Source organism: Diachasma alloeum, unplaced genomic scaffold (genome assembly GCF_001412515.2).
Source record: "Diachasma alloeum isolate Michigan unplaced genomic scaffold, Dall2.0 Dall_scaffold_00179, whole genome shotgun sequence".
Classification (NCBI taxonomy): Eukaryota; Metazoa; Arthropoda; class Insecta; order Hymenoptera; family Braconidae; genus Diachasma; species Diachasma alloeum.
Window position 1 is genome coordinate 5,505,051 of NW_021680345.1, and position 14,788 is coordinate 5,519,838.

General features: G+C 44.8%; 2 protein-coding genes across 2 annotated transcripts; one reads left to right on the top strand and one right to left on the bottom strand.

Annotated features, from left to right (window-relative positions):
* Positions 1 to 83: 83 nt before the first annotated feature.
* Positions 84 to 3,086, top strand: LOC107041900 (cytidine deaminase). Its single transcript, XM_015262714.2, has 2 exons — positions 84 to 590; positions 1,879 to 3,086. Exons 1-2 carry the CDS (start codon positions 554 to 556, stop codon positions 2,283 to 2,285), a joined length of 444 nt encoding a protein of 147 aa, XP_015118200.1. The 5' UTR covers positions 84 to 553; the 3' UTR covers positions 2,286 to 3,086.
* LOC107041871 (serine/threonine-protein kinase mTOR) lies at positions 2,420 to 14,533 on the bottom strand. The gene is made up of 7 exons (XM_015262679.1): positions 14,272 to 14,533; positions 11,092 to 12,710; positions 8,068 to 10,507; positions 6,164 to 7,543; positions 4,231 to 5,638; positions 3,135 to 3,761; positions 2,420 to 3,048 (listed from the first exon to the last, which is right to left on the bottom strand). The coding sequence occupies exons 2-7, from the start codon at positions 12,694 to 12,696 to the stop codon at positions 3,033 to 3,035; spliced, it is 7,476 nt and encodes a 2,491-aa protein (XP_015118165.1). The 5' UTR covers positions 12,697 to 12,710; positions 14,272 to 14,533; the 3' UTR covers positions 2,420 to 3,032.
* Positions 14,534 to 14,788: the final 255 nt, after the last annotated feature.

A 14,788-nucleotide genomic window follows, 5' to 3' on the forward strand; every position in this document is an offset into this window, starting at 1 on the left:
TGCAACTGGCAGAGTTGAATTGTTTTTAACTCTACGCATGCACCCACCCCGCCTATCATCCGACTGCGACTGCCCAAAAATCAGAAGTGGGAGAGTGCAGTAAACAGTAAATCGCTGGGAAAGATAACACTCCCAAGGAGAAATAACACGATCCGCGATATAATCCAGGAAGGGATTCCCAGGAATCACTGCTCCATCGACCCAAATGCGTCTCACAATGCATTTCGTATTGAATATCAACGCCTCAGCAGTCAACGATTGCCTGCTAACTCATCAATCCTGTTGAGCGCATTAAACCTTTCAATCCCCTTTCAAAACTCATCAGTATTCCCCGGCCCCTCGTAATAATTCAACAGCCGACGTCAACTGAATTTTACGAGGCTCCTAAACCCACTCCAAGTACCATCGCCTAAAACTATTTATTCAGCGGAGTTATATGAAGCAATCCTGAGAAAGTTTTCGTGACGTTAGTGTATGCTGGGACAGTGCCAGAAAATTGATACGAGTTCAGACCAGTGTTTTCTATTTTCTTATTCTCCATTTGCTTGAGAGGATGACGGCTGGGAAAGTAATCGATTTCGACGATCTGGGTAATTAAACTAATTAATCTCATTGTACATAGTCCTGTCTAATTGGACAATCATATCTCCCAATTGCTGAGCATTCACAACATATTGTTGATCACTTTGCAGCTGATCACACTTTCACTGGATTTGAGATTCGTGCGAAATCTCGAGAATGCGAATTTAAATCTGTTATCAGTGTCTTTGTTTTTGTTCGGGTCAAGGGGAGGGGCTGATGTTGTTAATTACGAGGTTATGTCGTTTTTTGATTATTTTTTATCTGAGGCTAATGATAAACGATTGAGCTATTCTATATTTTTTTAATTGCGTGCTGATAACTTTGGAATTTTATGTTCTGTTTTGAATAGTAGAAGACAGATTGCTGTCTTCGAAATGTAGCTATAGTTTTTTGCAATACAATTTTTCAAGGAAAATATGCTTACTGTGTTCAGTTCCATAACTGTATCAATTTCATGTTACGGGGCATTAATAATGACAATTAAATCTATCTCACTGATATTATTCACTCATCTTTTATCTTATCCCCCCACCCGATTTTCTCATTCTAGACAACGACATCCAACAATCAATCCACAAGATTTTAAATATATATTGATGAAATGATATTGTTCCCGTGATTGAAATAATTAGAGAAATTTTTTTAAATAAGAAAATATCATTTTGCATTGATTTCATTTCATGCAATTGAAAGTATTTTTTTACACAATTTAAAATAAAAAAACGAAGAAGTATTGAATAATTGAAGAAGTATTTCTTCAATTTTGTTGATAAATTGCATAAATTCTGATTTTACCTCCTGAATCATCACGTTTGCAATTCCATAAATATTTCAATACCAGGAGATCAAATAAAATAACTGAAATGACAATTCATTATTATGAATTTAAAAAATATCACTGTGAAAATAAAATAGAAATTCAATTAAATTAAACTACCTCCAACATTCATTCTTCATCTCATCCCCTGAGACAGCAACTTCGCATTTCTCACACAATTAAAAAATCTTTTCCTCCACTTTAAAATCAAAAACGAAAGAATATTGAGTAAACTTCTTCATTTTTCCTGCCAAATTGTGTAAATCATTATTTTCATCAATCATCATTATTTTACCTCAATCATCACCCTCGCAATTCCATAAAAACCTCAATGCCAGGAGATCAACTAAAATAACTGAAGTGACAATTAATCATCATGAATTTATAAATATCACTGTGAAAATAAAATAGAAATGAATTGAAATTAAGTACCTCCAACGTTCCCCTTTCATCTCACCCATCATTTCCTCTCATTCCAGACAAAGACATTCAGGAACTGATCCACGAGGCTATGAACGTGAGGGAGAAGGCATACTGTCCCTACAGCAACTTCCAAGTGGGTGCTGCATTGAGGTGCGAGGATGGTACGATATCAACTGGCTGCAACGTGGAGAACGCAGCATTCGCCGCCGGCGTCTGCGCTGAGAGGGCCGCGATATCGAAAGCCATCTCCGAAGGGAAGAGGAAATTCAGTGCTCTCGCTGTGGTAGCTAAATCCGTCGATGGGGCTGCCACGTCGCCCTGTGGCGTCTGCCGACAGATGTTGGCGGAATTCGGGGACATTCCCATTTATCTGGCACCTCCCGACATGAAGAAAGTCCTCAGAACCTCGTTGAGAGAACTCCTGCCCTTTTCGTTCGGACTCAATGGAGTTATATTCGAGTAGACGACAATTTATATCACAACGCAATTCATAATATGTGGGAATTAATTGACGAATAATTAATGGGCACATATTATGAGGAATGAATTATTTCGGCACTCATACATATCGTATTATTTTATGTAAGAATGACAGAATTGATCTTCCATCTGAATTTATTTAATCTTCTGATGCAAAAATCATATCACTTGTTCATCTTTCAGCTCATTCGGAAATTCGTTAGTGCAGTGGTGAATTCATTACAGTATTTCTTATAATTACCTGTCTCAGAAAATATTCAAATTCGGTTGTTGCACCATTTTTTCTATTGAATGAAATAATGAAACATGAGAATTGAATTAAAAACATTACATACGTACTTTTATATCCAGAGAAATCATGAAAAATCAATCCTCAATCACCTAAAGTTTACCAATATTTCATTAATTGTTTGAAAAAAATAACAATAAAAAAAAATGATTTAACAATGGAGACAGTAGTGTATCATTTCACCACTTCACTAATTAATCAATCGACTCCCACCCGTGTCACTCGCAATAATACCCAAATTACACAAACATCCAAAATCTAAATTACAAGCTTAATAAAAATACAACTGTAACTATATACAAAATCGCGTATTAACATTGTACTATATACAGCATTCGTGGAGTGACAATTGAAAATAATTTGACTGAAGCAATTTAATCTGTGGAAATGCATCGTTGAGCCCAATTCATCAACTCATTAATATTGGAAGCCTCCACTGAATTACCAGAATGGACACCTGTGGAAATAAAAAATGTATAATGCACATCTTGCAAATGAAATGTAAGATTTTCATTTTCCAAATGGTAATGATAATCGTCTTACCATCCAATGTAGCATTGACACAAATTTTCGTTATTCGTGGCTTGCTGTATGAGCAGTTGCACCTGTCGTTGGACACTCAGGGTTTCTTCGTGGAGGAAATCTCGTCCAGTCAACTTGTCCCTGACCCTCGTGATGATGGCCAGAGCCTTCTTATTCAGTGCCTCTGGCTGATTGTTGTCCCCTCCATTCTCAATACTGCAGGGTCCCACTCCCTTCTTCGGTAAAGTCGACGTCAGTGACTCCAGGATGTCCCCGTGCTCCTGACTGCTGCTCGTGTTCATACTCTGGGCGTCTGACCTGGTCCCCTTGGGTGCTGCATTGTCCATGAGCCTCCAGTTGAGCAGTGGATCGTAAACGAAGGCCTCCAGCACAGCCATCAGACTGTCTTTATTACGGTGCAGCACTGACATCACTGATTCACAGGTTCTCCTGTACGTCCCCTCGATTCCAGTCACTTCCATGGCATTTATCAGCATTCTGGTCAGCCTGAAGGGAATCTTCTCCGGGAATTTCTCCCTGGTCATTGCCACTTCGAAACAATCGCCGAAATCTATGTGGAGGATTTTTCCACTCAGTCGGTCTAGCATTAGATTGGAAGGATGTCGATCACCGAGACCCAGAATATACCTGCCAAAAACAATATTTAAAATTCGAAAAAGATGATCATTATGATTTAGGAAGATTGGGGTTGACATCAAGTCGAATTCAGATCATGTAAAGCTGACGATTTCAATTTTTCATAAATTAAAAATGGAAGAGTGGAATTTCTCTTTTTTTTTTATTTGAAATTCATTTTCGTTTGAAATGCTCTTCAATTTTCAGTGACGCAGAGTGGAATTTCCCTTTCTCATGTTATTCTTCAAATATTTCTTTTAGTTAAGCCTCAAAACGTGATCATTTTTGCAATTCCACGTCGACCGAACCAGACTAAACTTTTTCTTCAAAAAAAATATTTCCATACATGGCTAGCATTCCCCCAAACTTCACTGTCTCACCATAATTTTTTGTTCTGAGATACCAATTACCAAACATTGAATTTTCAAAGAATAAACCATAAAAATAATAAGAGTGAAGCCACCAGGCAAAAAATACATACCCCACCATGGACATGACCGCCAGTGACCTAGTATAATTAGTCCTCCGATCGAACCAAACTTCACTGGAAGGTGACTTCAGCCAGAGTAGCCTGGACAGATCATCCCCATGCGTGTGTTCCAGTGCATGCTCAAACACCTCGACCTTCTGCATCAGCATCAAGTGATCATAGTCCGGCGCCATCCTCAGCATGATCCTATGCTCGATATTCAGTAGAATCTTCTTCTTATCCCGATAATCCCTTATCAACGTGTGCAGGGTATCGCAGTGAGGTACCCAGCCTATGAGCCCACTATTAGTGGACAGAGGGATCACCGCGTACCTCTGTATCGTCAGATTCCTCCTGAAGGTGTCAGGATCGTGAAGCAGCAGAGTGTTAACCAGGCCAAACAGCTGCATAACTCTCTCGTCCTGCCTGAGGTCCTCGTGGCCCTTCAGCAGAAACATGTAGTCCTTACCATTGCTGCCCCTGATGCAGAGCTTCCTGGGTCGTTGTTTGCTCGTGATGACCTGCATCGAGCTGTGAATACTCTGGATCCTGACGATTGGCTGGCCTGGACAGTAGCTCCCAGGCACAGCAAGCTCCAGGTCCCTGCAGAGGAGGAGTTTGGGGCTCACGTACTGCAGCTCGAGGCTCGTTAATTGAGGCAATTGTCGTGAAATCCTCCTGAAGACGTGGTAGTAGAGGTCCCAGGCTTGATTCAGATCCCTGACATTGCCAGACACCTTGTACCTGTGACACCACTCCTGGGCGTCCATCAAATCCCTCCCATAAGCCTGATTGAACGACGTTTCCTTCAGAGTCTGGGGGCCTCGTTCCAACATGGCGTGCAGGGGCTCCAGTGTCTCGAACATTCCATTGACATTTCTCTCACCGAAGTACAGTCTACTGGCCTCCTCGAGGCCCTCGTGCCACAGCTCGTGCCAGAGAATTGCCACTCTGATGAGCTCGTCACTAGCCATAATCGCTTGTTGCACCAATGTTGGACTGTGCTCGCACATGTTCTTCAGGATTTTGTTGGCTGCTGCCTTGCGTGCCACACTGGCACTCTTGGAGGCCACTGTCAGAGGGTAGACCAGGGCCTGAGGGTGGGACTTGCCGATGTCTATCAAGAGGTGGTGGATACATCTGCCCACGAGGGCCCTAGGGGTGTCGATTCGCGCGATCAACTGGGGGATCACCTGCAGCCAGGTGTTGATCTCGATCAGGCGGATTCCCTCGACGATGGCGTCGTACACCTCCGGCCACTGGCCGTAGTCGAACCAGAGGGTCAGGAGGCGCAGGGTGTCTTGAAGGGAATTCCCGTGGGAGAGGTTTATGGATTTGAAGAAACCATCCACCGCTGGGACTGTGAAGCGAGAGATGTACTGGGCGTTTGATAGCGAGACGCGAGAACCGTTGGTACTGCCTGTAAAAAACATTTCGAGATTTTTTTTTAATTTTAAATATTTTATTTTTGGTATTTTTGAACGTTAATTAGGAATTTTACTGCAATCTCAGCACGTCTATTTTTTAGATGTTAATTATGACTCATTCAGTAATTAATTGAATGGAATAATCTTTTTTTTACGCAGGGGAGGGTGGGGTAGAACGGACACTTTTGACTTTTTTAAAAATAATTATAACTCAGAAACAGACTTGTCGATTGAGCTCAGTCTAAGCTCATCACCAGGGGAATAATTGTTCTTTCAATTGCAAAATGAGATTATTCAATTTCATGAAGAATTCAACACGTAATAAACATTTCAAGAAAAGTCAAAAGTGTTAATTTTACCCCACCCTCCCCTAAACTCGATTTGAAAAAATCAACTCATAAATTCACAGAAAATAACTACATTTACTGATTAAATTCCAGTTCAACCCACTTGACGTCTGCAACGTCTAAAAATCCAAAAACATCACAAATTAAAAAATAATTGAAAAATCCTCATACCATTGCCCTCCCTAGCCTCCTGCACGGCGCTATCGCTCTGCTGATGCTTATAAAACAGAACAGTCTCAAAGTTCGTGTAAGCAAATGCATGCCAGGCCTTGTACCAGCTGGGGTCATGTTCAGTGGCAGCTCTGTAATACGACAAAACCGCTGGTATCGAGGTCTCATTGATCCCCTTCAAGGACTCCATCCACTCCCCGAGTTTCAGATAACACCTCGCCAGAAGTCGCCGGTGAGCCTCCGCCTGTTCCTGGCTCTGCTGATGAATGCCATCGTCCGACTGGCTGACAAGACTGGTGACAGCAGCTGCTGCAGGCTGCAGGGAGTTCTGAATAAACAATTTCAACTGATTGTAAGCCTCCTCCCTCTTATTCGCCATCCACATGTGCTTGCAGTAGGCGAATGTGACCTGAGGGTGTTGAGTGGGCAGTGGATCATCAGGTGTTTTCGATGGATCCACCCCCAGCAGCATGACTAGAGTTTTATGACACAATTGAAGACTTCCACTCTTTCTGCAGAGACTGGCGTACTTCAGCCACGTGTACATGTCGTCCTGAGGTGATACAACGAGTGTGTGCACCTGAATTATCCTCTGCCAGTCCTCGACGATTCTCTGGCCCCCCTGGAGCCTCTGCCACCACATGTACTTGATCGTCTGGCGTCTCTCAGGCACCAATTTCCACTGAATTACTTCCTCGAGTTCCGCCAACTTCTGGACCTCCACCATCGCGTTGTAAGCCCTTTGGTAGCTCTCCCCAGCCATCGCCGTTAATTCAGTGTCCAAGAGGTCTCGAGCACTGTCTATCAGCTGATGTGCCACGTTGTACTGGTCATTGTGAATCGCCAGAACTGCTCGGTAGAACGCACCGTCCTGAGAGTCCTTGGGCACCAGTCCCACGTACTTCTCCATGCTCTCCCACTGCCCCAGCCCCCAGGCAGCAGCTGCTGCCATCCTCGCCATTCTCTGCTTGGTTTCGTCGGTCTGGTGCGACCACTGGCGTGTCGCCACGTCGTGCAGCTGGCCCCATTCACCCAGCGCCTCCAAACATCGCATCTCCCCCAGGGTCGACTCCACATCCGCTGAATCTGTCTCCAGACGCTCCTTGTAGAGGTGCAGGGCTTTGTCCCAGTTGTGGAGCTTCTCGTACCAACGCACCTGGACTTTCAGTTCCTGCTGGTTGTCCTGGTTCATCACGTACTCCAGGAGACCCTCCGCTGCCTCCTTCTGCTGGAGCTTGTTGTTTATGGAGATCAGGGACTCGAAGACACTGCTGTTTCTGCTCTTGTGGAATTCGTCCTCCTTGTAGTGGAGGGCTTTCGCGTACGCTCGACAGTGCATCGCTCGCTCGCCCAGGATTTTGTTGTCCAGGGGAAGGGGACCTTCAGGAGGAAATTGGCGTTATTAGGGTGCGTTATCGTCTTTTTTTAAGCTTTTTGTGATGACTCGAGGTAAATTAATGGCATTTTTATGGCCCTTAGTTTACTGATGCATTCGTTTTTCCATCATTTCTGTCGTCAATTCCATTATTCTATGATTGGTCTCATAATAATCTCCCTGACATCTCGAAAATATTATAGCAATAATTAATATTCTGTTACTAATTGCCCACACCAAAGTGCTCCATAAACTATAAAATTAAGAGGATTATTATTTTTTTCTTAATTTAGTTATGAAATGATGACGTCAGATAATTTAATGTCATTTGATCACCATTTAGTTTACTCAAAAATTAGTTTTCCAATAGTTTTTGTCACAAATTCCATCATAATAAATTAATTAGTGAATAAAAATTAAAACAATTATCATCCTCTCATGAATTACCTTTCAAAATTCCTTTCCCAATTTTGTCATAAATACCACCATAATAAATAAATGAATTATTAAAAATGATTAAGCCAATTACCTTTATCACAGTGCTCCATAAACTCCGCAAGATTCAAAATGGTCTGAGTAATCTCCGGAATATCCGGTACCATGAGAGCCTGCTGGAGGGTCTGAATGAGCTCCCCTCGATACGGATCAGTCAGCTCTGTCCAGCAAGACACGAAAGCCGCGTTGAACAGATCCCTGGGTAGCTGTGAATAAGTCTGCGCCAGGGCCCAGCAGGATCTCAAAGCAGGCGAGGGGGACTCCTTCAGAAGGCCTATCGACAACGACCTCAGCCACTCCAGCCAGTCGTCCTTGGAGACCCTTCGCGTCGCTGTCCACGCCTTCTGGAGGTTCGACGCTGACACGTGCAGGCGCTTGATCATCGTCGTGTCCGAAGAGGTCAACGACAAGTCTCTGTTCTTGTTCCTGGAGTTCCTGTGCCTCATGAGAAGGTAGTCGTCCCCCTCGGCCATCGATGTCTCCGTTAAAATCTTGTCCACGAGGATGTCGTACTGGGAATTAACGATCTTGTGTTTGGTCATGACTTTCTGCACAAGTGTTATGAATATCTGATACTTCTTCCCCAGTTGGATCACCAGGGCGCAGAGGGTCTCCATCGCAGTGGCCCTGAGCTCAGGACACTGATCAAGAGTCCTCACCAGGGGATGCACAATTCTCGAGGCAAAATCCGTGAAGTCCAGAGTATCTGCGAGGTGATCCACTGTCTCCAAGGCGACTCTGTTGACGGTTACAGGACAGTCAGACGCGTGAAACAGTTTGACAATGGGTGGGAGAACCAGGTGAAGGTAGTTATCCAGATTATTCCCGAATTTCTGGAGTGCGAGGAGAAGCTTAACCGTGACACTTCGATCTTTACTCGTGTCGTGGGTGAGCACCCTCAGGATCTGTGGCATCAGCTGAGGAAGATAAATCTTGAATTCAGCACCTAGGGCCACAGCAATGTGCTCCACCAGGAGGATCAGGGTGCTCTGAAGAGGGCTGTTCACAGTCCAGAATTCCTTAATCAAATTGAAGGTGTCGTCGAGGTAGTTTCTGATGTGTTGTTTGACAATTGCTATGAGAATCGCCAGCTGTTGAAACAGATATTCCCGGAAGTTGACGTCAGCTGTTCTCACGACATTCAGAAAACTGGGCATCACTTGGGAGATGTAAGGGACACACTTGATCCCCAAACTTTTGAAGATGAAGGTCACAGCCTGGACCACCATCGTGTGATGTTGAGCTAGGGTTGGATCCCTGATGATCCTCATCAGTGTGGCAATTGCAATTGCTGGGTAATACTCCTCGAGACTGGAGGAGGACATATTGACGAGCATTTCACTGGTAGTTAAATCCTGATTGCTCTCGATATCACTTTTGGTGTCGGTGACTGATGTCAGCTGATTGTCCACCTGCGAGTCAATCTGTCCAAGGTTCATCTTATGTTTGTAAGGATCCAGAGCCCCGAGCAGCCCGAGGACTCGAATAGTCTCTCTTCTGATGATGGGCTGCTGCTCGGTCTTCAGGAAGTTGATCAGGACCTCCAGCAGCGTGGGGTACTGCATGTAGGGTTTCACCACGTGTCCAGTGCTGCCGACAAGTTGCCCAAGCACCCAGAGGGCGACTCCTCGTTTCTCCGGGGAACTTGCGTCCACCAGCATCTCCAGGAGGATTGACAGCAACTCTGGCATCCACTGCTGCATCTCTGAGCCATTTACCTCCGCGAGGTCTCCAACTGCTCGAAGAATCGCCAGGACGACTCCTGGGTTGGGCTCTGGCTCCTTGAGTTTGGGCACCAGGACCTTCAGGATGGGCTTCATGTAGGGACGAATCAGCCTCGGGGCACTGACCACCAGGTGGTCAAGCATCCTGGCCGCTTGCTCCTTATTCCTCCCCATCCCCGAGTGCTCCAGTTCTGTTAAAAATTGAATGAGGGTCTTCCTGAGGGAGGGCATCACGTACGCTGGATTCATCGTGCTCAATCTGCCAATTGTCCTGATGGCGAGTTCTCTTATCTCGAACATTTCGTCGTTCATCGCGACGAAGAGGGCTGAGAGGCTCTCAGCTTGGGCCAGATGAATGTCGAAGGAGTCGTCCAGGGAGGCGAGCACTGAAATCCGAACGTCTGGGTCGGTGTCGGTGATCCCCACAACCAGAAGCTTCCCAAGAACTGCGGATACTGTGTTGGTTACTGTCGGCCCTGGCTGGCTGAGGGCCAGTCTGAGGAGTCTCGAGCACGTTCTCACCGCCTCCAGGCGGACCTCGGGCTGTTCTGAGGTGAGAAAGTGGTCGGCGCAACGGCGGACGAATTGGAGGAGCGGATTCCCGTCGAAGTTGAAGGTCCCCAGGGTGCGGAGGGCGAGGACTGTCGAGGGAACGTCCATGGGTTCTGTTGGCGGCGCCGCGAGAATGCCACTGGGACTCGTTGCCGTCCAGGGGGCACCCGGGTGACGAAGTGGCTTGTGCATCAGGACCTGGGGATTTTTATTGTTTCAATTGATTTTTGGGGACGGTTTTTCAAAGAAAAAAAAGAATGGATTTTCTTCTCCAAGAATTTTCTTCTGATAAAAGTCACAATATCTGGAAAACTTTGAGGTTTATCGAAAAATATGACATGAGCTTTTTTGCAGCCCAGGAAATTCTGTACAAAAATGTATTTTTGACTTTTTTAGATGAATTCCCTGGTTTTGGAGATATTACGAATTTTCTTGGTGAAGGAAACAAGTGGACTTTCGTTGGAAAGTTTCCTCTTCTAATAAAAGTCGTAATATCTGCAGAACTTCGAGGTTTATCAAAAAACATCAGAAGAACTTTTTTGAAGCGCATAAAATTCTCTCCAAAAAGTTCTTCTGACATTTTCCGATAAATCCACTCATATTTGAGAATTTGTATTCTTAAAATGTTATTCTCACGAATAAAATTATTTCCCACCACAAATAGACTTCATTCATTACGAATCCAAATAATTACCACGCGATCGACGAGCATCCCTCGCCCACCAAAAACTCCCCTTCATTAATTACTAATCAACCCATCAAGTCCCAAAAGAGTCTCCCACCTGTGAAAGCATCCTCAGGAGTCCCTGCGAGATGTCCGGCTTGAGCGAAGGGACATTATGTGCCAGTTCCCTCAAAGAAGTCGTTAAAATGGGGCTCAGCCCAGTCGCCAACATCGACTCCAACAAGTCCTTCGCCTCAGCACTGATGGCCTGCTTCACAGCGTGCGCCAGAAGCGTGATGCAGATGAAAACCGCGGGCTCCAGAGGTGCCCCCCTCTTCTTATTAGGCGTCTCCTTGGACGGCAAGCTGCTCTTGATCACCTCCATGATCTTCGGAAGATACGGTTTGATGGAGTCCCCCACAGCCACCGAGATGAGTCCAATGGTCATGAACGCAGCATAACGATCCTTCTCCCTGCCCCTCAGCACAATCAGCAAATAATTCAAGGTGTCCCTGAGGTGTTCCTTCGTGAACTTATCAGTATTGAAAGCCACCAGTCTGGGCAGTAGCGTCATCAACGCGTGCTGAATATGGGGATTCTTCGACAGCCTCTGGTTCAGCACATCCATATAAACGTCATCGAGCCTCTCCTGCATGAGCTGCCTGCAGGCAGCTGACTCGTGCACTGGATACAAGCACTGCTGTGAGTACTGAGCAGTAGAATTACCCCCATTGATGCCATTCACCCCATTACCCCCAGTGCTGTTGATAATATCATTGTAGACGCCATCAGTGGCCGATCTGTTGGCACAACCCGACCACTTGGAGACTATAATCGTCTTCAGCCTGGGCATCAGCACGAGGATGTCGTTGTCGTTCTGAGGATTCGATAGATTCAGCCTCTCCATCAGCTCCTCGTACTTCTTCTCCCACTGGACATTGCTGCAGCGAAGGAGCTCGTTGAGCACCAGGAGAGACCCATGAATCCTGTCGTCTCGGTTGAACCCTCGCTCCCTGCTGTAGACGTCCTCGAAGCCAGCGATTATCTCGTCGTAGCACTGCTTGTACCACTGGGACTTGTGCATTTGCTTTGCTGTCTCTCGTTGGGCTGTCACCACCAGGGCAGCTCGCAGGGCCTCCACTGCCCCCTCCCTGATGACTGCCTTTGGGTCCCTCACTGCGTTGAAGATGAGGTCGAAGAAGGGCGTCACCTGCTGGAAGAAGTACGTCGGCATCGACACCGCCAGCTCGCGGAGGACGAGAACTGCTGCGTGACGTTTTCCCTCGTTTCTGTCACCCCCCAGCCACTCGAACGCCCTCTTCACCTCGAACTCCACGTACTCGGCTGTGTAGGTGCCTGAGACCAGCGCCAGCTTGCCAACAGTCTTCGCTGCGAGCTCCATCACCCCCACGTCCGAGGAGGGCAGCAAGTTCCTCAGGTAATTGGCGAAGCGAATTGTTCGCGTGTTTATGTTGCCCACGTCGGCGCCTATCAGGCAGACTATCGCCAGGATTCCGCCCTTCTTCTCGTTCATGTCCGAGCCGGAGACCATCTCGAAGATGTGGTGGTTGAACTCGTCCATGAAGGAGGTGATCTCCTCTTGGGAGGTCTCTCGGAGCTCCGTTTTTATGTAGTGGCAGAGGTCGCGCGCCGCTTTGTTACGGACCTCCTCGTGGCGGGACTTCAGCCGCTGGACGAACTGCTGGACTAGGGTCGACGACATCTTGACGGGGGGGGCTGCAATTGATTGATTGGTTGACTGAAATTTTATTCACTGTGAAGCTCGAACTAGCGATTAATTCGACAGCAGAAAATTTGTCTTAGGCCAATCTAGGGGTGCACAAATGTTTTCAAGTAATGGAGAAACTCTTTCGCATTTAAGGATGTTCGACACCCTTTTAGCCAAAATTGACGTTGTTTTCATTTTTCTGGAAAATTATCGATGGGAGTGACGTGAAAAAATATAACGATTTTGTGATTTGTCGTTCTTCAATGGCTCACGAAGTTGCGTAGTGGTGCGATAATTTTCATGCGTTTTTTCTACAGTTTTGTGATTCTTTTTAAAAGTTTAGAGAAAACGCAGGAAAATGTTCGCACCACCTTAAAATTTCGTCAGTCATTAAATAATGACAAAACGCAAAAACGTTATATTTTTTCACGTCAATTCCATCATAAGTTTGCCAGAAAAATTTAAAAAACGTGAATTTTGGCAGAAAGGGTCTAGAACATCCTTAGAAGACATTTGTCCATACGATTATTTGACTCTCCTACACTTGAATATTCCCTAAATTGAATTTTCCGCATAGGAATATTCTGCCAGTTTCAGCTTCATTTATTCACTGCAGGGATAGCCAAATTCGTCGTATTTAATTGCCGGATACTGTAGCCATCAATTAGTTAAAATCACTCTTAAATTTTTTGAGTAGGGGAGGGTGGGGTAAAATGGACACTTTAGACTTTTTTTAAATTGTTCATAACTCAGAAACAAATTTATCAATTGAGCTCAGTTTAGGCTCGTCACAAAGAGAAAGGACTGTTCTTTGTATTGAAAAAAAATATTAAATTTCATCAACATTTTCAACCCCTCATTAACATTTGTAAAATTTCCCCTCGAACTCAATTGTATCGTAAAGGTCATAATTTTTCAATATTTGACCCGAACAATAATTCTTTATTTATCCTGCAGTTTCATTTGAATTAACTGATTTAACCTTGAGATTAGATTTTATTTTTTGTCCCTGGGATAAATTTGAGATACTCTCCCGGGTAAAATAATCCATCGACCATCCAAATTTCCTTTTTTCTCATTAGACGTATTCGTCACGCGGATGAAACAGGGACTGATCCTTTCAGTTCTCACTCGTCTCTAGGACATAAAAATTCTATGGAACGAAAGCTAAAAAAATTAATCTAAAAAACTCCCATTCTTGAGAGATTCTATTAAAATTGTTGTTATTTCTCCAACGCCTCGTGACCTTTAACTGGATGCTTCATCTTTATTTTGGTATTGATGTAATAAGAGATGTGTCATCCTATTCAGTGTCCCTCGTGCTCAATCATCAGCATTATTTATCCGAATTCCCCAGTTCTCGAAGGACAAATTCTTCACTTTGTTTTTGTTATTCATGTATTCCGAGCGTTCTAACGCATTTAATAATGCACCATCTACCCAGCGCATTTGTATCAACAAATAAGTACAGAAGTAATGCTCATCTTCCACTGATTATTAATTTCCCATAAAATCAAAGAGAGTATCAATTTTCTGAAATGTTAAAAAGCCTCTGGAGCGATCACTTACTTCTCAATTATTCTTCCTGTGATGAACGCAATTCCTCAGATTCTCATCATCGTTGAGGTTAGATAGGTTAAGATTCATGGAGATTGTTTTCGCGTGGTTTACACATCTCACCACTGCACTAGTTGCCAATTGTTCGAGGGATTATTCAGCTTTAGGGGGGCCCTCGCTGACTCGGGAGTTTGTTTATGACAGGACAAGTGCAATGACAATCGGATGGGAGTTGCTTCATTGGATGCAGCCGTACGGCCCACACTGACGCACATTCGACGCGTGTTTGTGTGGTGTGTTGGGGTTGTGTAACACAACGCGCTATCGCTATCGCTGTTCGCAGCGTCGATCCTCTCCTGCGACGGTGTTAATTGTAAGGGAGTTTTATGAATGGACAGCTGCGAGAGTTGCGGGACTGCGTAATTAATCGATTATTTTACGCTCTATCCGCTCGGAAATTAATTAAATAGCGATTGACTAACAGCAATTCCCCTGTTTTATTGAAACGTAGGAGGGGGGGGGGAAAAAT